Source organism: Gymnoscopelus microlampas (genome assembly GCF_963454915.1).
Source record: "Gymnoscopelus microlampas genome assembly, chromosome: 20".
NCBI classification, from domain to species: domain Eukaryota; kingdom Metazoa; phylum Chordata; class Actinopteri; order Myctophiformes; family Myctophidae; genus Gymnoscopelus; species Gymnoscopelus microlampas.
Genome location: NC_139957.1, coordinates 46,387,753 through 46,411,607, shown reverse-complemented (window position 1 = coordinate 46,411,607; position 23,855 = coordinate 46,387,753). Strand labels below are relative to the sequence as shown.

Here is a 23,855-nt window from a genome sequence, read left to right as displayed (position 1 = left end):
AGCAATTTTAAGAAAAAAAAGAGAAAGGTTTAATTACTTTTCCATTACATATCTCTACACTTGGTTTATAGATAAATGTGTGTAATCTCTGTGATCATGTGAAGGTGTGGGTTTGTCCATAATGTGTTCAAATACAATGTCCATGTATTTACCAGAGAATCACTGTGTTTACTTATTTATATCCATAATAATATTTTTTCCCCTTAAAAAACCTGCTCTATCCAAGCGTTTCACACAGATTTTTTTTTTTTGCTAAATAGTTACTGTATCGATTTTAAATCATTAAATCGTATCGTATCACCATGAAGGAAACAATATCTTCCATGTATCGTATCATCGTCAACCATGTATCTTTAGTTACTAGTTACTTTTCAGATGTAAATTATTACATTATAAAACATACATTAACCACTTTAAACCTATTTTAAACATAGGCTATTTGAAAATAGCCGATCTACAAGCTCACAACGCGTCGCATCGCGACGCGTTGTGAGCTTGTAGATCGGCTATTTTCAAATATTTAGTACTTTTACTTTTGGTACTTTAAGTACATTTTGATGCCAATACTTTTGTACTTTTACTCAAGTACATTTTTAATTCTGGACTTTTACTTGTAACTGAGTATTTTTATATTGCAGTATTGGTACTTTTACTTAAGTAAAGAATTTGAGTACTTTTTCCACCACTGATCGTAACGCTGGTAAAAATGTATTGTTATTATTGGTACCTAATGTTCTCCATGTTCTCCAGGCCAGCAGCAGCAGCAGCAGAGATGTCTCCACCAGGCGTGTGCATGAGCATCATGGAGGAACGTCACAAGAAGGACGGCCGCGGCAGCCTGGCCAACCCGGAGATGTTCCTGCAGCAGGACCACCAGCAGCTGACCCAGTACTGCCTGGTCCGGGGGGTCCGCTACATCGACGACATGTTCCCCCCCGACCACAACTCCATCGGCCAGGGGGTCCTCAGCCCCACCGACCTGGCCAGGGTGGTCTGGATGAGACCCAGGGTACGAGGAGAGTTATGAAATGTACTATAATGATGATGATGATGATGCTCTGAATACTACAAATGTTATGGTCCTCACCAGCGTAGATTTAGAAACATAGAAACTGCAGGGACGTGCACAGATAGACTCTAGGTGGTGCTAGCGCACCCGCCCTTTACCCCTCTTGACCAGAAGTGCCCTTTTGAAAAAAACTTGTTTTTTTCAGTTTACAGCATTGGTCTTCAACAGGGGGGTCCGGGACCCCTAGGGGGTCCTCAGAGTTACTACAGGGGGTTCCGCCAAATCTTTATGTGTTACGATTTTTCTTTTTACCATAACCACTCGAAACCTAGCATCCCTTTTCTGAGGAGAACTTTAGCCAAAAATAGCAGATCTACAAGCGCGAGGCGTTGTGGGCTTGTAGATCGGCTATTTTTGGCAACGAGGTATAGGTGTAGAGGGGAAAAAGAGTAGACCAAGTAAACAAAAAAAAGGATAATTTACTTGAGCACCTGCCCCTCAAAATGTCTGTGCACGCCACTGTAGAAACGTTTTTATTAAAGATATTTATTTTGGATTTTTCTGATTTGTCTGCTTTAGCGATAGAATACAGTAAACTGACAGGAAATGGGGAGAAAGAGATGGGGAGTAACACGCGACATGCTGTCAGACTGCATTAGCAGCCTATACGTGCCTGAGATTCTACATTTTGACATTAAATTCCGTATTTATTCATTTATTTTGCTGATAGTTATATACTGTATTCAAAATGAAATCATCCTTAACCCTTAAATTCAATTCCTAAAATCATTGTTTTGTTTGATGGCCTTCCTGCCCTGGTGTTTGGCCTTTATTGTGCCCTCGGAAAACTGACCGCACCAAAGGCCAAGCGGCCTTGGCCCTAAAACGATGACATTCCAGGGCTGGTCATCATCAGCACCTCCACATGTTACACATCGTCGCCTTGCTAAACTAATGGCCTATGTCATTTTTTAAAGTTTTTCAGGAAAAATTTAAAAACTGATCCAAAACAAAACTATATGATATTTCTTAATCATTTCACCCAAAATGTTTATAACAAATTATGACTATTTAAATAGAAATAACACTGTCTGTCAGTTATGTAACATAACAGATTTAAATAGGTTTAAATAGGATTAAATCTGATTTAGGCCATTTTTTAAAAAATGGCCTAAATCAGTAAATAGTTTGGCCTAAGTCACAAAACCATGTGACTTAAGCCCAAAAAAAAGGCCTATTTTGGCCTCAGTCACACTGTAGGGGGCCATTATACTAAAAGGGGAGTGAACAGCATGATCCTTTTCAATTAGGAGCTGGGCCATTTTACCAGAGGTGGCCTTGTGTCATGAGGAGCTGACTTATAATTTTCCTCAAAAAATGACTTACAGTAGGCCATTAGTTTAGCAAGGTGACGACATGTTATTTGTAACACTCAGTTTGACATTCTGCCTTGTTCTGTTGCAGAAAATTGCTCCAAACCCAGAGTTCATAGTAGAAGGAGTCTCCAGGTTTGACTTTGGCCAAGGAATAGTAGGTAAGTGAAGTGAATTGTAGGAGGCGGGGGCTGTGCATAGACCAGGGGCGGGCGGGTGCTCAAAGGTCATGAAAGGGCACATTGAGTGTGCTCTACTAAGAGTCTTGATTTTGACAGCAAACTTTTTTTAGTTTTAGTCCTCTTTTTTTTTTTTTGGCGGTGCCTTGATGGCGTCGTAATGGCTGATTTTACACTTGGTTGCATGCTGAAAATAGCCGATCTACAAGCTCACAACGCGTCGCAGCGCGACGCGTTGTGAGCTTGTAGATCTGCTATTTTCAGAACACCCGGGCACAACCAAACATAAAATTACTTGTCTTAGTTCTACTCTTCTCCACTCGTTCCCTCACTAACATTTTAGTCTAGTTTTTATTTGTTGACGAAATTGTCAGTATATTTAGTCATAGTTTTAGTCATCATAGCTTAGTTTTTTATTTCGTTTTAATGTAGTTTTCGTCAGTGAAAAAAAGGTAGTCGATGATCGTTTTTCGTCATATTTTTAGTCGACGAAATCAACACTGGCTCCTAACATCACTTTAAGAGGAGGTCAAAGTAGGTTTACTTTAAGTTAAAGCACTTTCTTCTTCCCCCGGATTTGAACCTGGTTTCCTGCTTAAGTGCTGACATTTTCACCATTGCTAGAGTATGTTAATACTAATCCACATAATACCAATGGTAATATGTGGACCATTGATGGAAAATAAAAACAGTGTGCTAAATGCCTAAATGCCTACACTGTAATTGCAGGGAACTGCTGGTTTCTGGCGTCTATCGGAGCCCTGACCTTCCAGGACCACATCCTGGAGCAGGTGGTCCCTCTGAAGCAGTCCTTTGATGAGCAGTACTGTGGACTGTTCCATTTCAGGGTAATGGACTGTACCACTTTTTATATGTACTGTGGACTGTTCCATTTCAGCGTAATGGACTGTTCCACTATTTATATGTACTGTGGACTGTTCCACTATTTATATGTACTGTGGACTGTTCCACTATTTATATGTACTGTGGACTGTTCCATTTCAGGGTAATGGACTGTTCCACTATTTATATGTACTGTGGACTGTTCCACTATTTATATGTACTGTGGACTGTTCCACTATTTATATGTACTGTGGACTGTTCCATTTCAGGGTAATGGACTGTACCACTATTTATATGTACTGTGGACTGTTCCACTATTTATATGTACTGTGGACTGTTCCATTTCAGGGTAATGGACTGTTCCACTATTTATATGTACTGTGGACTGTTCCACTATTTATATGTACTGTGGACTGTTCCATTTCAGGGCAATGGACCGTACCACTGTTTATATGTACTGTGGACCGTACCACTGTTTATACTGTGGACCGTACCACTGTTTATATGTACTGTGGACCGTACCACTGTTTATATGTGCTGTGGACCGTACCACTGTTTATACTGTGGACCGTACCACTGTTTATATGTACTGTGGACCGTACCACTGTTTATATGTACTGTGGACCGTACCACTATATGTACTGCGGACTGTTCCACTTCAGGGTAATGGACCGATCCAATCCACTTCATTGCTAGAGCACATTTCAAAACAACAGAGTTGACTGAAGCTGCACAGTTGTGACGCGTTGTGAGCTTGTAGATCTGCTATGTTCAAATAGCCTTGGTATAAAATAAGGCTAAAGTGGTTAACGTATGTTTTATAATGTACATTTATATCTGCAAAGTAACTAGTAAATTAAGTTTTCAAATAATTGTAGTGGAGTAAAAGTACAATACTTGCCTCTGAGATGTAGCGGAGTAGAAGTAAAAGTATAGACAATTGGAAATACTCCAGTAAAGTAAAAGTAACTCAAAATTGTACTTATGTACAGTACTTGGGTAAATTTACTTAGTTACTTTCCACCACTGATGACAACCTACCATGTTTGTTTACAGTTCTGGAGGTTTGGGAAGTGGGTGGACGTGATCATTGATGACAAACTGCCAACCATCGACGGCAGACTGATCTTCGTTCACTCCAAGACTCCCAACGAGTTCTGGCCTGCACTGCTGGAGAAGGCCTACGCCAAGTAAGTATGGGATCCAACCTTTACTATATAAGTAAGTATGGGATCTAGACCCTCTCGGGACCCTGTTTACCTTTTTTTGTATTTGTGAAGGCGGTATTCAGGGTCCCTTGACGCTCAAACCACTCTCTCTCGTACTAGCGGCTACCACTGTCTGGTCTCGGGCAAATATCTCGTCGCTTAGAAGTTGCAGAGATTACTCAAAGGTACCCAGAGCTGCAGTAGCCTAGTAGGTCACAGAAAGCTGCATTAATCCGAGCGGATCGGCATTGCCGTTAAACATTTTTCACTTAAACTCCTCTCACACTCTGCTCCACTTCCCATGTCCCGCCTCCCAGCCTTGTGATTGTCATCATGCAAGCATGTAGGAGCTCGGCCAATCAGAACGCCAAGACATGCCTGTGATATGAAACACTTTGTGTCACCCATTCAATCCGGGAACGCACCTGTGTCATTTTAAGATGTATTTGGCTATTAAAAAATAGCAGATATACAAGCTCATAGCGCGGCACTCTGTGCCGCGATATGAGCTTGTATATCTGCTATTTTTTAATAGCTTGTAGATCTGCTATTTTTTTGAAATATCGTGGAATATTAGTGCAAATCTTTGAATATATATATATATTTTTTTAACACTGGCATGACTGAGGTTACATTATCCAACACACAGCCTGCAAAACGGTCATTTTGAACAAGAAATCAAGCTCTCCTATTCGTTACTGTCTCACCTCTGTGCTCCAGACTAGCTGACACCTTCTCACCCACACAGTGGGGGGTTCCATTGTCTTCTAAATAGCCATTAACATCTAAATTGCACTCTGCGCAGTCAGTGAGCCCACATAATGTTGTTGTTGTAGGCAGACACAAACATTATAAAATTAGGCTAACTTGTAATGGTAACTGCAGATTCTGTATGTAAAATCTTTATTTAAAAAAAAGCGTATAAAACAGCGCGATCTGTAGCGTCACACATTAAACTCTTCAGTGAAACATGGAGCCTATATGAACCACTGAAGCCACAGTCTAATTACGTCTTACGTGACTCCAGGGTTAGGGTTAGATTACGTGATCTCCATTGTGCAAAACACATGGATATCTCTTGACAAACCAATATTATATTATATAATATTCACATTATTGTCTGAGCGTAAAGCTCTCATTCTATCAGCTGTTCACGCTGATGAGAAAGCGTCTCCTCTCCTGTCCCTCTCATCTCCTTGTCAGCGTAACAAGTGAACACATCGCTATATGTTCCACAAATGTGCTCATTCCTGCGCTAAATATCTGATCTAAAAACATAAAACAGCAAATGTTTTTTTGTAACTCAAATCTTTTTCTGGGCGGATTCAGTAAATATCATCTGAATCCTATATTGCTATAATATATGAGTGGTTCTCAAACTTTTTCATGTCAGGGACCCCCACATTTATATATATTTGGCTGCGGACCCCCATCTCAAAATAATATGTTGTTCCAGGGACCCCCCAGAAGCAAAGATTTGAGTTACAAATGTTCGCTTTAAAGCTTTCGCTTTTTGTTTAACTACAGCATTTTGTCCTCAGGGTGTTTAACTACAGCATTTTGTCCTCAGGGTGTTTAACTACAGTATTGTGTCCTCAGGGTGTTTAACTACAGTATTGTGTGTCCTCAGGGTGTTTAACTACAGTATTGTGTGTCCTCAGGGTGTTTAACTACAGTATTGTGTGTCCTCAGGGTGTTTAACTACAGTACTGTGTGTCCTCAGGGTGTTTAACTACAGTATTGTGTGTCCTCAGGGTGTTTAACTACAGTATTGTGTGTCCTCAGGGTGTTTAACTACAGTATTGTGTGTCCTCAGGGTGTTTAACTACAGTACTGTGTGTCCTCAGGGTGTTTAACTACAGTATTGTGTGTCCTCAGGGTGTTTAACTACAGTATTATGTCCTCAGGGTGTTTAACTACAGTATTATGTCCTCAGGGTGTTTAACTACAGTATTATGTCCTCAGGGTGTTTAACTACAGTACTGTGTGTCCTCAGGGTGTTTAACTACAGTATTGTGTGTCCTCAGGGTGTTTAACTACAGTATTATGTCCTCAGGGTGTTTAACTACAGTATTATGTCCTCAGGGTGTTTAACTACAGTATTGTGTGTCCTCAGGGTGTTTAACTACAGTATCGTGTGTCCTCAGGGTGTTTAACTACAGTATTGTGTGTCCTCAGGGTGTTTAACTACAGTAGTGTGTGTCCTCAGGGTGTTGTAACTGTTCTTCTATGTGTCAGGGTGTGTGGCTCCTACGGGGACATGAGTGCCGGGACCCCCGCGGAGGCTCTGGTGGATTTCACTGGAGGGGTTCACATCTGTTTCCAGCTGAAAGAAGCTCCTCCAAACCTGTTCCAACTGATGCAGAGAGCCGCCAAGTCCAGGTCCCTGATGGGCTGTGGAACACCACAGGGGGTAAGACCACCACCCTATACTGTTTACTGAACACCACAGAGGGTATAAGACCACCCTCTGCTGTTTACTGAACACCACAGAGGGTATAAGACCACCCTCTGAGGGAGGTTGCAGTTGCTAGTCAAGCATTGCTACCAGCTAAGCCACCGAGGCAGCCGTCCAACTCATTGATTGGAGTAGAGTAGTATTTGAAGCTCCAGTGCCTTTAATGTGTTGTAGTCCTACAGTATAGAGACGCTTTAGGGAGTTAAAGTGACAGAGCTATCTGTGAGAATGTGTTGCAACCGACGTAACCATAAACAAACCCGTCACGGTCGTCCAGAACCTTCGATCTGACCGATGTTCCCATATATGGGCATTGGTAATATATGGGCCTATACTGATGACATCAGGGATCTCCTGAAAATAAAGGGGAAAACAACACAATTCTCAAGTCAATAGACCAATTATTTGTTTACCAACATTGAGACTGGACGCACAGGTGATTGTTTCACGCAATCAATTCTCAACCTGTTGTTTCGGGGTGCGCTGGTTTCAGCGCACCCCGACCCCCTCTAACCTCTAACCCCAACCCCCTCTAACCTCTAACCCCAACCCCCTCTAACCTCTAACCCCAACCCCCTCTTGTGTGTTGGCTGGTGAGGCGCGTCCTAGCGAGACGCTGATTTGTTTTGTTGGTTAAAACAAAAAGTAATCATAGAGTGCTTGTTCAGTAACAGGGGTCTCCTCGTCTCACCAGCTCTTTAATAAACAGGGGAAAAAATGTAGGCGCATGGACAATTTCAGCCAATCAGGACAAATCTTTAAAAAAAAAAAAAATGTTAGTGTCCCACTTTAAAATGTGTCTTCAATTTGTTTTGTGTCATCACTTCCAATTTGACATACTTGTTTATATCCTGTATCCTGTTTGAATTCTGCCTCCTGATTCGATGAAATTGGTATCCCGATCTGAGAACGCATGTTCTGTTTACTAAAGAGCTGGACAGATGGGGAGACCACCTCTGTTTTAGTCATTCATTACTGTCACATCACAGCTGTTTAACAGCACATTTTACATTTTAAAGTTGGCTATTCAAAAGTAGCAGATGTACAAGCTCACACAGCGTGTCACTTTGTGCGGCCGCTGCAAGCTTGTACATCTGCTATTTTTGAACATTTTAGAAACATCTTGAAAGTGTGTTGAAAAGTGAACATTTTTGAATAATTTAAAAACAAATTTAACACAAATCCCTGGCACAAAACATTTTCAGATATATGTATCGATTTGGAGGTCCTTGGATCAAAAAAGTTTGAGAACTACTGGTTTTAGGGTGACCACCCGTCCCGAAATTCGCGGGACAGTCCCGAAATTAGACCCTCTGTCCCGCGTCCCGCACAAGCAGAGCAATGTCCCGAAAATCAAAGATATGAAAAAAAAAAAAAAAAACGATAAAATCAGGCAAAAATAAGAATTAAATAACATAACCCTAACCTAACCCTAATCTTAACCCTAAAACCGAAATAAAGAAACCAAAAACTGGAAAAAAACGATCCCAATCCGCCCAGAACCGCGCAAAAGATTCGCTTCGCGCGCGCGCACGGGAGGTCCCGCGGAACGGGTACGTCTGTCCCTCAATGGGTCTGTTTGAAGGTGGTCACCCTAACTGGTTTAGAAGGCATTTGCCTCAGGTCTTAATGGGTTAATTGCATGTTAAAAGTATCAGCGTTTCTCCAGGATCAAACAGGACAAAACATGGAGAAAAATCAAAAACCTGAATATCTGAACACTCAATAATACAAGAGCATCTGAACACTCAATAATACAAGAGCATCTGAACACTCAATAATACAAGAGGATCTGAACACTCAATAATACAAGAGCATCTGAACACTCAATAATACAAGAGCATCTGAACACTCAATAATACAAGAGCATCTGAACACTCAATAATACAAGAGGATCTGAACACTCAATAATACAAGAGCATCTGAACACTCAATAATACAAGAGCATCTGAACAGTCAATTCGGTTATCCTTTGGTGTGAGCTATGCTTTGATGATGTATATTTATGTCTTGATGATACATAATGTTTTAATGATAAATATTGTGTCTTGTATTGGTATAGGAGACATCTGACAACACAGTGTCAGGCAACGGTTTGGTGGACGGCCACGCCTACACCGTCACTGGCATCAAGCAGGTAATATTAGTGTTTTTATTACTATGCTCATAGTGGATGTAATATATTATATAAATATTATATACATATTCTTGAAAAGACTGAAAGGAAAATGAGTCACTCATAAATGTAATGATAGATCCAAAGCCATGGCACAATATAAACTGGACCCCAAATTGATATATATATATATTTGGCTGCGGACCCCCACATGAAACATTTTTTATATATGAAAAAATAAATAGCAGAAAAATAGCAGATCTACAAGCAGATCTGCTATTTTTGAATAGCCAACATATACAGTACATCGATAAAGCGGTTCAAATGATTGTGTTGCTACATTAACTACTTTTTCTGGGGACCCCTGGAACCCCCTCAAGGACCCCCCCTGGGGGTCCCCAGACCCCACTTTGAGAACCAACGCACTATAGGATGCCAGGTCTACAGATGAACCTGGCATCTGTCTACTTAACATAAAATCTAAATGACATTTTAACCTTTTCATATAGACTGCAAGGTTGTCAAGGCTATAGGTTCAAGTACTACGGGCTGCTGCTATATTGAGGAGGATTTGTCCTAAATAGTCTCTTATTGTCCAATGACACCAATCAATTAATCAATCACCGGCGGTCCATGTGTCACTGTGATGTGCAGGTGATGAGCCAAGGGACAGCTGTCAACCTGGTGCGTCTGTGGAACCCCTGGGGACAAGGAGAATGGAAGGGAGACTGGAGTGACGGGTAAATAATAATATTAATGATAATACATCAGACTTATATAGCTCTTTTCTTAGTACCCAAAGTCGCTTTACAAAACAGCTTAAAATAAACAATTTTATTTAGGAGCAAGTTAAGTTAAAAGGCTAAAAACATTAAGCTAAGACAAAGGAGCAGAAAGGGAGATTTGGTTTGGGTTAAGTGGGGAAAGCAAGTCTGAAAAGGTGGGTTTTGAGGGAGGCTTTGAACACGGCAAGGGTTGGGGGAGGGGGGGGGGCTTTGATGTGAGGTGGGAGTGGGTTCCAAAGGGTGGGGGCTGCAACTGAAAAAGCCCTGTTCCATTTGTTTGTTTTTATGGGGAAGTCCAGGAGGTTTGCATCACCTGACCTGAGGGAGCGGGAGGGGGGCGTGGCGTTTGAGGAGGTCAGAGAGCAGTGGCGTGCACAGACATTTTGAGGGGCAGGTGCAAGTAAATTATACGTTTTTTGTTTACTTGGTCTGCTCTTTTTTCCCCTCTACACCTATACCTCTTTGCAAAAAATAGCCGATCTACAAGCCCACATGGGCTTGTAGATCGGCTATTTTTGGCTAAAGTTCTCCTCAGAAAAGGGATGCTAGGTTTCGAGTGGTTATGGTAAAAAGAAAAATCATATCACATAAAGATTTGGCGGACCCCCTGTAGTAACTCTGAGGACCCCCTAGGGGGGCACTTCTGGTCAAGAGGGCAAAGGGCAGGTGCTCTAGCACCACCTAGAGTCTATCTGTGCACGTCCCTGTCAGAGAGGTAGAGGGGAGCCTGGTTGTTGTTGGCGGGCTTGTAGGTGGTGATGAGTATTTTGACTCCTCCTCCCGCCCGACACTCCCCGCTGACAGATGCCCCCCCCAGCCCGTAGGAGTATACGTGCAGTGACCGATATCACCCTAGAAAAAACGCCTACCAGTGACATCATTGGAAGGCGGGTTTGGTCATTTAAAAACAAGATGTCTTGTTTCTTTCTGGTTTGTTTTGGTTCATTAATGCAAGAACAATGGCTTCCATCATAGCATGCTAACTGTCCAGGAACAGAAAGCCTGATCCCCCATCCATGATGCAGGTTTCTGAACTGTCCACAGCCCTCCTCTGAGACACATAACGAGTAGACAACAATGGTGCCATGTTATAATGAGCATCAGTGAGGACCAGTTATATTAAGATAGGTTGAAAATGGATGGAGTGGTCCTTTAAGTAAAACATTACTAATGCTCGTGTCTTGTGTGAATAAACAATACAACAAAACAAAAGTGTTTATTCAACATGAAGTTAAATGAGCACTAAAGGTCATTGTTGTCTGTAAAACATTCAGTTCCTGTCATCTTTATTCAACTACAAAGAGATATTCACCGTAAGGAGGACAGAATCCTCACGTTTCACAGTTTTGATGTGTCTCTCATCACCAGAACAACACGTTCTGTGGAGACGTGTTTGATTTGTCTCTCTTTGTGATGTGAGACAAATCACTGAGTGAAACCTGAGGACCTTGACCTCCTTGTGCCGTTTTTATTTGGCGGGGAAAGTACTCCAAGGATATGTTTTCTTTTTTGTAAAGTACTGATACAGGATTTTGGGGGATTAGCGTCCCACTGACAATCCTATTGTTCAAGCTCAACCCCATTCCATGCCAAGTGTCCAGTTTACTTTGAAAAGTAGTGTAAGTGATATATTTTGGTTAAATCTTTTTACTTTATTGTTTGTGTGTGTGTGTGTGTGTGTGTGTGTGTGTGTGTGTGTGTGTGTGTGTGTGTGTGTGTGTGTGTGTGTGTGTGTGTGTGTGTGTGTGTGTGTGTGTGTGTGTGTGTGTGTGTGTGTGTGTGTGTGTGTGTGTGTGTGTGTGTGTGTGTGTGCGTGCGTGCGTGCGTGCGTGCGTGTCAGCTAATCTCTGCCACTGCTGGCTTGATTGAAGCGAAGCTGTGCACACACACACACACACTCCTTGGATGCCAGAGCAGAACCTCTGTCCGGGGACCCCCCCAGTCCTTGGAGGAGTTCCAGGGGGTCCCCAGCTAAATGTATTACCGTGGCTATTTAAAGAATAGCAGATCTACAAGGCCACAGCGCGTCACAAGCTTGTACATGTGCGACTTTTGAATATTATTTGAAAAATCTTGATCGTGTTGACATTTTTAACACAAATCTTCTCGTCTGGGGGTCCCTGGCACAAAACATTCTCAGATGGGGGTCTTGGCGGGCAAATATATATTGAGAACTACTGGCCTGGTGCGCCACCTACTTATCTTATTTGTTCTACTTCATTATTTTGTGAGGTGTTTGTAATGGGTGCTAATTTAACACATTGACCGCCAGAGTTTAATCTCATAATGTACTCGCAGTGCCAACGTTTTATTGTTGTTTTTTGTTTTCTTCATGTCGCCATAGACCTTGTTAAAATCCTTAAAATTGAGCCGTGCACTGTTTGTAAACATCGCAGACATCTGCGTGCTTCTACCACTGAAGAACGCGTGTCAAACGGTGCCTCCATGTTGTAGTTAGAACGGTTTATGTTAAACAGTGATCGACGAGGAGAAGAAAAAAACAAGGAGAAAATTGAGTTTCAGTTTCGTCATTAGAATGAGGGCTGACGGCATCGGCAAAACCGGAATCCCTAATAAGCGCTTTCCGGTGGTGTTACAATGAAATGGTCCGTGTAGAAAATTGAAAAAAGTTTTTTTTTTTTTGAAAAAAAGGAAAAAACACCACGGCCCGTAGGCTACGGGATCGGCGCTTTACAGTTGGATTTATCGGCCCGTAGGCTACGGCCCGGCGGGTAGAGTGTTAAAGATGTTCATACATCAGAATCTGTAGCTCTTCTTATACAATAGACTGTAGGTGCTTTCTCAGTCATGTAGCGTGATAACGCTGCAATCCTGCAAAGTTTCATATTGAATTTTCTTTTATGCCTTTATTTTAGAGAGGGATAGGGGAAGTAGGCTGACAGGAATTGGGGAGAGAGATGGGGAGTGACACACCCCCCATCTCAGGGATCGACTCCCGATCCCTTTTTTTTTTTTGTACTCTTGCTCAACAATCCCTGACTTGTGTGTCAGGGATCGGGAGTCGAACCCGCGACACGCTGTCAGGCTGGCATTGGGTGCCTGGACCGTCACGCTGCGGCCCAGGCCTGTTTCATGTTTCATTTTTTAAATGTCTTTGTCTTTGTCTTTGGATCTACTCCACTACATCTCAGAGGCAAATATTGTACTTTTACTCCACTACAATGATTTGAAAACTTTAGTTACTAGTTACTTATACAGATATAAATTATGATATTATAACACGTACTTTAACCAAAAATAGCAGATCTAAAAGCTCATAGACTATGAGCTTGTAGATCTGCTATTTTTGAAAAATCTTAGAAATGTGTGCAAATCTTTTAATATATTATTTTTTAAAGCACACACTCGTAACTCAAATCTTTGCTTCTGGGGGGATTCTACATTTTCACATATATGTTTATTTTCACACCTGCTTTGTATTGTGATTGTAATAATAAGTGAATTAAAGTGTCATTAAGTTGTCACATGCTGGGTGAAGGTATAGGGCGGTGCGTGATCAGGCCTCTAAGGTGCCGGGATGGCCTGTAGAACAGGAGGGAGGCTCTAGCAGAGAGCCCTGAGGGACTACACCACCGGTCGGCTAGGAAAGGATTCACACAAATCCCCTGTGAATGAGTCTTTGTCACAGCTCTAGTGTTATGTAAGGTTTTATGTTGTTGGCACAGAGCCATGCCTGCTCCGAGGCCAGAGGATTATCCATCAGAAACCGGTTTGACACACACACACACACACACACACACACACACACACACACACACACACACACACACACACACACACACACACACACACACACACACACACACACACACGTCGTCGTTTTGTCAATTAATGCCTATACTTGATCATTCTACAGTGTCACACAGAAGTAGCAGATCTATAAGCTTTGCAGCTTGCGGATCTGCTAATTTTGTTAGTTTTGAATTTGAGTCCAAAACTGAAAAGCAACAGTACTTTTACTTTGGTACTTCAAATATGTTTTGGACGCCATTACTTTTGTGCTCTTGCTCAAGTAACATTTTGATTAAGGGCCTTTTTACTTGAAACAGAGTATTTCTACACTGTGACAGTGTATTAAAATGTATACAGGATGCTCCCTGTGTCAGCCCCTCTATACAGTGTCTGGCTGTATAGAGGGGCCTCTGCTATAAGAGGCTCCCTGACTAAACCTTGTAAAAGATAATTGGCCTGAGGGGCCCGAGGCCAGGGGCCTCCACAACGGGCCTCCGGAAGTCTTATTCCATCTGTGTTTACTTTAAACAGAGTATACCTACCTACTGTATCAGAAGCAGTTTAAAGTTACCTAGAAAGAAGCTAAGCTGTTGTTCATACAAAGACAGACATCGTGGCGTCATATTATTCCATTTCCCCTCTCTCTCTCTCTCTCTCTCTCTCTCTCTCTCTCTCTCTCTCTCTCTCTATCGAAATGCGCCGCAAAGCTTGTAGAACTGCTACTTCTGTGTGACACTGTAGAATGATCAAGTAGGACATTAACCTACATGTCTCCTAAATCTCATCAGTTTTCTGAAAAACGTACGTTTCTATGTCAGTGGTGCTCAATCTTTTTCATGTCAAGGACCCCCAAAATGATATGTATTTGGCCGCGAACCCCCATCAAAATATGTTGTTCCAGGGACCCCCCAGAAGCAAAGATTTGAGTTAAAAAAAAATCGCTTTAAAAATATATATATTCAAAGATTTTCACACATTTTCACAAATTTTCAAAAATAGCAGATCTACAAGCTCGTAGCGCGGCACTCGGTGCCGCGCTATGAGCTTGTAGATCTGCTATTTTTGAATAGCCCAAAGTGTAAAATAATGCTTTTTAGCTCAAATCTAAAAATGACACAGTTCCAGGTCTTAATGGGTTAACTTGACGAAACAACACAAAAAGTGAAAATATGGAGATGAGAGGTTCCTGCCCAACAGCAACGATATGCTATGTGTACTGTATATATACATTTATAAATATATATATGCTGTGTATATATATACATATATACATATATATATAATGATAAATATATGCATTGTCTTCCCAGGTCTCCACTGTGGCAGACAGTCAGCCCTCAGGAACGGGAGACGTGCCTCTCAGTCGGTGACGATGGAGAGTTCTGGTGAGCAGAGAGAGACATACACATTAGGGCTGTACCCATACATTTAGACACAGAGAGAGACATACACATTGAGTTCTGTTATTTTGCACATTTTTGAAACATCTTCAAAGTGTGAGAATGAACTATTGACGTGGAAGGCATTTGCAGAACTGCCTCAGGTCTTAATGGGTTAATAAAGTATTCAATCAATCAACCAATCAAGCCCATGTTGCCCCCCCCCCCCCCCCCCCTCCAGGATGACCATGGAGGACTTCTGCAGGTTCTACTCTGACCTGGACATCTGCTGTCTGTGTCCAGACTTCCTGGACGAGAAGTCCTCCTGCCACTGGAAGCCCTCCTTCTACGATGGACGCTGGGTGGCAGGGACCACCGCCGGAGGGTGCATGAACTATAGAGGTAGACCGGGGGGGTCCGGGACCCCTTAGAGGGGGTGGTGGGGGGGTCCTCAGAGTTACTGCCAGACAAATCTTTTTGTGAAAGGACTTCTCTTCTTTTTTTTTTTGTTGCATCTTTTTTTCTGGTGGCAACACATTCGCAGAAAGTATCAGATCTACAAGCTCACAACGCAAGTCGCAAAGTAGATCGGGTATTTTTGGCGAAGACATTTTGGGAAAAGAGTAGACCAAGTACAGAGCCAAGTTTACTAAGTATTGAGGGTTTAAGACTTGGTTTAAATAATGTCTGAACATACACATAACATGAATCCAACAATGATGACAAACAAGTCTATGAAGCCATCTATGAAATCTATGAAATGTTTTAATCTGCAACACAATTCTAAAAAATATGTAGTGTGTGTGGGGGGGGGGGGTCCCCTGCTTCATCTCTCTCTCAGCTAAGGGGTCCTTGGCATAGAGTTGAAAATAATAGAGAGGGCATCGGAAATCCCCTCCCATCCACTTGCATTGAGTTGCTCACCCAGCGCACACATTTAGGCGTATCCCCCTTCTTCCGGGTTGGGACACGCGTCGGGAGACGCGTTGAGAACCTACAGTATGCACATTGGCTACAACAAGTGGGCGTGCCTTCGGATCAGGAAGCAGGCCGCGCTTTACCCAATCAAGTGTAGTGGGCGGGATTTTACATGTGTGCGGCTCGTTTCCCCACTGGAAACAAACCGAAAGTCATTTAACAATAGCGTCCTTGGAGCAGACACAACCACGGAAAGTTAGTAACATTTTAACTTGCTCTTTCATCATAGAAACAAGTGGGCTTATAACCAAAACCATCCATGTTCTTTGGGAGAAAGTGGTGTTTGTGTTCCGTGGAGAAATATTGTTAGTGGGAATATTATATATTATTATTATTATCTTTTGAGTTTAAATTCCGCTGGAATATTAGACTGGAGTCCATTAATTATTAGCAATATCCACATCAATCCCAACGGGAGATTAATGACCAAATGTGATTCACACTGATGGATTATCTATGGATTGAATGACACGATGTTGGCAATAATGTGTAAAATAATCTGTGTGCTTTCTCTCCTTAAACCTGACAGATTATTGAGTTTTAATTTCTAAATGTTGTCCCTTTTAGTTTAGCCTGGTTGGGTCTATTGTAAGTGTTTTGTTGCCTATGCTGCTTTTATGCTCTGCTTTTAATCTGTAGCACTCTGAGATTCGTGAGAATGTAAAGTGCGTTATAAATAAAATGTATTATTATTATTATTATTACAGAGACGTTCTGGACCAACCCTCAGTTCCGGATCAAGATCGAGGGTCTAGAGAAACAGTGTGAGGAGACGCAGGGAGACAACAACATGCTGGTGTCTCTCATGCAGAAACCTGACAAGAGGAACAGACGTCTGGTCCAGAACCTCCACATCGGCTTCTCTATATTTGAGGTGAGGGGGAGGTCACTGCGTCGCGGTGCATAATGTGTAGGCCGGCTACTCCAGTGTTGATCTCATCGACTAAAACTATGATCAAAAAATAATGTTCGTCGACTACCTTTTTTCACTGACGAAAAAGTTCATAAAAACTAAATAGAAACTAAAATGTTAGTGAGGAACGAGTGGAGAAGAGATCTAGTCGAACTAAAAGACGAGTCATTTTATGTTTGGTTGCGCTCGGGTGTTGCGCTCTGAAAATAGCCGATCTACAAGCTCACAGCTTGTAGATCAGCTATTTTCAGCATGCAACCAAGTGTAAAATCAGCCATTACGACGCCATCAAGGCAGGCACCGCCAACATACATTTTAGTCGACTAAATCAACTGTAGATTTAATCAAAGTTTGCTGTCAAAATCAACACTGCTGGACTCACTCGGTCACACCGCACGACACTCAAGGATTCATGGATGGATATTTTTTTGTTTTTATATAATGTGATGACCAGCGGACCGGTAGGCAGCGGTTCCGGTTGGAGACACAAAGGAGACTCTTTGTGTCTCCTACCGGAACCGCTGCCGCTCATCAAATTATTGTCTAAGGAATGAGACACAAACAAGAGAATATCCATGAATTCAAGTCTCCATGGGGTGACTAATCAATCTCTCTCTCTCTCTCTCTCTCTCTCTCTCTCTCTCTCTCTCTCTCTCTCTCTCTCTCCCCCACCCCCCCCCCCCCCCCCCCTTCCCCCCAACATGTGTTCCTGGTCTCATTCAACCCAAGGTGACTGGAGAAGTAAGTAACACTCTTTTATTCCAACATTTTACACTTTAAGCCATTTAGACCAGGAATGCATATGTGTCATTTTAAGATGTATCTGGCTATTCAAAAATAGCAGATCTACAAGCTCATAGCCACGCTATGAGCTTGTAGATCTGCTATTCTTTTTTTTAAATCGTGACCATTTGTGCAAATCTTTGAATATATATATATTTTTAAGCAAACATTTGTAACTCAAATCTTTGCTTCTGGGGGTCCCTGTAACAACATATTTTGAGATGGGGGTCCGTGACCAAATACATATCATTTTGGGGGTCCTTGACATGAACAAGTTTGAGAACCACTGATATAGCAACACAAGTTTTTTCAAAAAACGTTTCTTTTTTTTGACATTTGTCAAATCTTTGACAAATGAACATTTGACAAATGTTCAGTTTAAAAAATATATAAATTCAAAGATTTGCACACATTTTCACGATTAAAAAAAAATAGCATATCTGCAAGCTCATAGCGTGGCACTCGGTGCCGCGCTATGAGCTTGCAGATCTGCTATTTTTTAATAGCCAAAATAAATCTAAAAATGACACACATCTCTCATCTATATTACCGTAATGTCACGTGTATATATATACGTTGAATATTATGTAACATCATATTTTATACGATTGCAGTACAAGAAGATGCGAGGGAAGTTCCCCGCCTCCTTCTTTAACAGCCACGCCCCCGTGGCTCAGAGCAAGAACTACATGAACGCCCGCGAGGTCATGGAGTTCTTCCTGATGAAGCCGGGGGAATACCTCATCGTCCCCTCCACCTTCAAACCCAACGAGACCGCCTCCTTCATCCTGTCCATCCTGTCCAAGGCAGAGACACATGTCCAGTACGTATAGTCTAAAACCCTAACCCTAATACTGACCTTAAAGGAGGAGTTCACCCAAAAATGACTTATTTTCTATCAATTGCACACCTCATGAAGCCTTGATTTCATGGATTTGTTTTTGTTTCTGTGGCATTCCTAAGACAATAATTTGATGACCGGGTGTATTTCCGGTAGGAGACACAAACAATCTACTTTGTGTCTCCTACCGGATACATTAGCCGGTAGGAGACAGGAATCAAATTATTAGCTTAGGAATGCGACAAAAACACAAAAATAATCCATGGATTCAAGGCTTCATAGGGTGTGCAATTGATAGAAAATAAGTCATTTTTTGGGTGAACTCCTCCTTTAACCTTAACCCTAACCCTTCATCCTGTCCAAGGCAGAGACCCATGTCCAGTACGTACTGTACACACTCTAAAACCCTGACCCTAACCCCAGTGGTCTAAAGTAACTAAGTACACGTACTGAAGTACTGTACTTAAGTACAGTTTTGAGGTATTTGTACTTTACTTGAGTATTTTCAATTTCCAATACTTCTATAATTTTATATCAGCATAATTATATAGTGGCTGATAGAGGGGGAAAATTCAAAAACAAAAAATATATATATATCTTTTTTAATTTAGGCTCAAAGTGACCTAGTCTGCCTTTAAGATGTTGAATGTGTGTCTGGTTTTACGCTACAGTCTAAAGTAAAGGTTATCATGTGCTTGTTGTCAGTGAGAACTCCGGGGACCATGACCACGGTATTGAAGTTGAAAAGGTCAGTACAGTACTCATATTTGTCATGATAATACTGTCGTTTAAATACAATGTAATGGCAGTATTCACTTGTCTCCGTGTTCATTGTATAATTACGCAGTATATCTTTTTTTTTTTTGCTGCTTCAAACTGATCAGAAAATGATGCACTTTTTGACCACAATCGGGTCAAAACAAATCAGTGATCAGTGGTCTAGTCCAGTGGTTTTCAACCCAGTGGTCCGGGGACCACCAGTGGTCCTTGAGGGAGTACCAGGGGGTCCCCAGCGAAATTAGTTGACATAGTGTCACAAGCATTTTAGCCGCTTAGCTTTGGCTATTCAAAAATAGCAGATCTACAAGCTCATAGCGTGGCACCGAGTGCATATCTTTGGCACAAAACATTTTCAAATAGGGGTCCAAATGTATATCAATTTAGGGGTCCCTGGCATGAAAAAGGTTGAAAACCACTGGTCTAGTCGTCTCCAAAATCAGAATCAGCATCTTGACCCAAAAATCTCAAGAATAAAATATATCTGCAAGCAGCGATAATACGGGGCCAGGAGAGAGAAAGAGAAATGATAATTCCTTTAACAGGTCAGTTCATGAAAGTCCTTGCGGTCTTGTTTCCAATGAGGGCCTGTGAGCAATTAGGGGTTAAGAGTCTTGCTTGTGTCGATGACAAATTTCATCAACACATTTGCTGACCTGGCCTGGAATCGTACCTGGGGCAACCAGAGCCTCTGGCTCACTAACCACTCAGCTATGGCCGCCCCTGAGAGAGAGAGAGAGAGAGAGAGAGAGAGAGAGAGAGAGAGAGAGAGAGAGAGAGAGAGAGAGAGAGAGAGAGAGAGAGAGAGAGAGAGAGAGAGAGAGAGAGAGAGAGAGAGAGAGAGAGAGAGAGAGAGAGAGAGAGAGAGAGAGAGAGAGAGAGAGAGAGAGAGAGAGAGAGAGAGAGAGAGAGAGAGAGAGAGAGAGAGAGAGAGAGAGAGAGAGAGAGAGAGAGAGAGAGAGAGAGAGAGATAGAGAGATAGAGAGATAGATATGGAAACGGAATAGATTGAAGATAGAAACGGAATAGATTGAAGAGACAGAGAGAGAGACTTGGAAACGGAATAGATTGAAGAGAAAGACATGGAAACGGAATAGATTGAAGAGAGAGAGAGAGAGAGCCATGGAAACGGAATAGATTGAGTCATGTTTTTTGCAATTCAACTTAAATGAGTGTGCATCAAGTGAGGCTTGAACCAGCAACCTTGCGGTCATGAGGCACTCTTAGGTAGCTGCAACACTACCTATAGTGCTATAGCTTTGTCCAGGCTGATGTTGTCTGTTGAGGATGACAAACGCTTGCCTTCTGTCATGACCCAAGCCCCTGTTTCACTAACACTAAGATCACTCGTTCACAAACCATTTACCAATGAAGAAATTGTACATCTCCTCAGAAGCAAAACTAGTGAAAGTAGCCGATCTACAAGCTCACAAACCATTAAAAGTTGTCAGATTGTACATCGGCTATTTTCACAATGAAGTATGTTATACATTGAAAAAACATACTCTCATTGCTATCTGAAAAGTTGTGAGATTGTAGATCAGCTGTATGTAAAAAACACTCAATTAAGTATTTCATGTTATCTTTAACAATTGCAGATGTATTCATTGATAGTCATGTTGTGTGAAGTGCAACTTAGATGAAGTCTGCACCAAGTGAGGCTTGAACTGGTGACCTTCAGATTGTGGGGCACACATTTAAGCGAGAAGCCACCAACAGACAAGAACCTGTGAAAGGAGATCACACAGATGATACAGTTTCACGCAAATAGCTGAAAAATCCTGGGTTTAAGTGTTTTTCAAACTGCTCAATATTGCGGACAATCTAAGGGCGGTGCTTACTGGTCAACGTGATAGATGTGTTCCTCATTAGTCAAGGCACATGTGTAAGCAGGTCTAATGGCTGTCGGCCAAACGAGGCATGACTTTTGCCTGTTTAAAGTTTGCATTTTCAAAAAATTGCTATAACGCCCCCGTTTGACCAATTGGAGTAAGATTGGTTTCAGTGATATTTGGACTGGCCCTTTACATTTCTGCAAAGTTTCAAAGAATGGTAAGTCTGCATGTATGTGTTAGGGGCAGATGAATAATTGTCATAAAACTGCAATATTCATTGGCTCATTAAAGCTTCATTTTTTCACTTATGGAAAATATTTTGCAAACGTTTTTTGGCATAGGTCCAAAGTTCATGTGTAAAAAGTTTCGTGCAGATTACTCAAAAATCCCAGGAGGAGATAGGTTTTAACTGTTTTTCATATAATTCAAAATGGTGGGAGATCTAAGGGTCTAAGGGTCTAAGGGTCAAAAGTCAGAGTGTGAAAGTTGTTCAGCATGAGGAGACGCATGTGTGCATCGAAGTTTCATGGCTGTAGGTGAAACAGGGCATGAGTTGTACCTGTTCAAAGTTGGCATTTTTCAATTGAGTGCTATAGCGCCACCTTTTGACGAAAGATTGTGAGAATTATTTCTTGATCGTTTTTCATGACCATCTATCATATGGCCGAGTTTCATAAAAAGCGACTGCACGGTTCAGCCAGAACTGCCAAAAGTGGCAGAAGAAGAAATGGAATACTGCCAATAACAATACGGGTCCATGCTGGAAGCCTGGCCCCGTAATGATTTATTATTGATTCTTAGTTAGTAGTGTCACTAACTTGTACCAAGGCACAAGCAGCGAAATATTGTTGGGACTTTGTTCCACACTTATTTTTGCAGCATCCTAAACGTAATAATATATTAAGTAAGAGAAGAAATAAAATAGTATAATAATAATAATCACACCCAGTGTGAAGTGAGGGTTCCTTTGAGTTAATGGCATTAAGCTATATGATCTAGAGGAACGATGTTAAATCCCTGTCCATTCATTTCAAGGCTGCTCAACAGCGCTACTTTAAGGTAGGTCACCCACTACTCTATTTGATGTGTGGGTGCTGGTATTCAGGCGGTACTACTATATTTGATGTGTGGGCGCTGGTATTCAGATGGTACTACTCTATTTGATGTGTGGGCGCTGGTATTCAGATGGTACTACTCTATTTGATGTGTGGGCACAGGTATTCAGGCGGTACTACTCTATTTGATGTGTGGGCACAGGTATTCAGGCGGTACTACTCTATTTGATGTGTGGGCGCTGGCATTCAGGCGGTACTACTCTATTTGATTTGTGGGTGCTGGTATTCAGGCGGTGCTACTCTATGTGCACTGATTCAATGGTCACCGGGTTATGGCCATTTGAAATGTTAGAAACTGCTGTAGTGGTGCATACAGTATGCGTGAAATTTAGGTTTATTTACTTACTTTTAAGCATTTTTTAATGATTTATGAACTATTTGTTGCCCTTTTTGACCACAATCGGGTCAGAACAAATCAGTGATCAGTGGTCTAGTCGTCTCCAAAATCAGGATCAGCATCTGATACAAAAATATCAAGAATCAATGATTTATTATTGATTCTTAGTTAGTGTCACTAACTTGTACCAATAAGGCACAAGCAGCGAAATGTTGTCGGGACTTGTTCCTCAATTATTGCAACGTCCTAAACGTAAAATATATTCAGTGGGAGAAGAAATAAAATAATATAATAATAATAAAAAAAACGGCAAAAACTAAACTGCCTTGGGTTGGGCTGTAATTGCAATGCGTGCCATGACCTTGTTGTGTAGTTGTGTTGAGGTTGTGTGTGTTTGTGGTGAGACCAGTTCTCTTGTTGTGTAGTTGTGTTGAGGTTGTGTGTGTTTGTGGTGAGACCAGTTCTCTTGGCAGCAGTGTTGGTGAACTTAGTGATTTGCTACAGGGTGCGTTCTGAAATGTGCACCGGGAGCGCTCTCATGTATTAGTTTGTATTGGGAGTGCTCTCATGTATTAGTTTGTATTGGGAGTGCTCTCATGTATTAGTTTGTATTGTGAGCGCTCTCATGTATTAGTTTGTATTGGGAGTGCTCTCATGTATTAGTTTGTATTGGGAGCGCTCTCATGTATTAGTTTGTATTGGGAGCGCTCTCATGTATTAGTTTGTATTGTGAGCGCTCTCATGTATTAGTTTGTATTGGGAGCGCTCTCATGTATTAGTTTGTATTGGGAGCGCTCTCATGTATTAGTTTGTATTGGGAGCGCTCTCATGTATTAGTTTGTATTGGGAGCGCTCTCATGTATTAGTTTGTATTGGGAGCGCTCTCATGTATTAGTTTGTATTGTGAGCGCTCTCATGTATTAGTTTGTATTGGGAGCGCTCTCATGTATTAGTTTGTATTGGGAGTGCTCTCATGTATTAGTTTGTATTGGGAGCGCTCTCATGTATTAGTTTGTATTGTGAGCGCTCTCATGTATTAGTTTGTATTGTGAGCGCTCTCATGTATTAGTTTGTATTGGGAGTGCTCTCATGTATTAGTTTGTATTGGGAGCGCTCTCATGTATTAGTTTGTATTGGGAGTGCTCTCATGTATTAGTTTGTATTGGGAGCGCT

General features: G+C 41.7%; 1 protein-coding gene across 1 annotated transcript in view; it reads left to right on the top strand.

The window, feature by feature from the left end:
• The window catches only part of LOC311035814 (calpain-1 catalytic subunit-like), a 43,255-nt gene that overhangs the window by 4,687 nt on the left and 14,713 nt on the right, over positions 1-23,855 (top strand). The window contains exons 2-13 of the mRNA XM_084044272.1: positions 751-1,009; positions 2,474-2,543; positions 3,291-3,409; positions 4,461-4,594; positions 6,851-7,025; positions 9,133-9,207; positions 9,841-9,926; positions 15,035-15,109; positions 15,345-15,505; positions 16,789-16,955; positions 18,392-18,600; positions 19,324-19,366. Coding sequence (XP_083900398.1) covers positions 773-1,009; positions 2,474-2,543; positions 3,291-3,409; positions 4,461-4,594; positions 6,851-7,025; positions 9,133-9,207; positions 9,841-9,926; positions 15,035-15,109; positions 15,345-15,505; positions 16,789-16,955; positions 18,392-18,600; positions 19,324-19,366 — 1,551 coding nt within the window. The 5' untranslated portion in view covers positions 751-772. The remainder of the gene's footprint in view (positions 1-750; positions 1,010-2,473; positions 2,544-3,290; positions 3,410-4,460; positions 4,595-6,850; positions 7,026-9,132; positions 9,208-9,840; positions 9,927-15,034; positions 15,110-15,344; positions 15,506-16,788; positions 16,956-18,391; positions 18,601-19,323; positions 19,367-23,855) is intronic.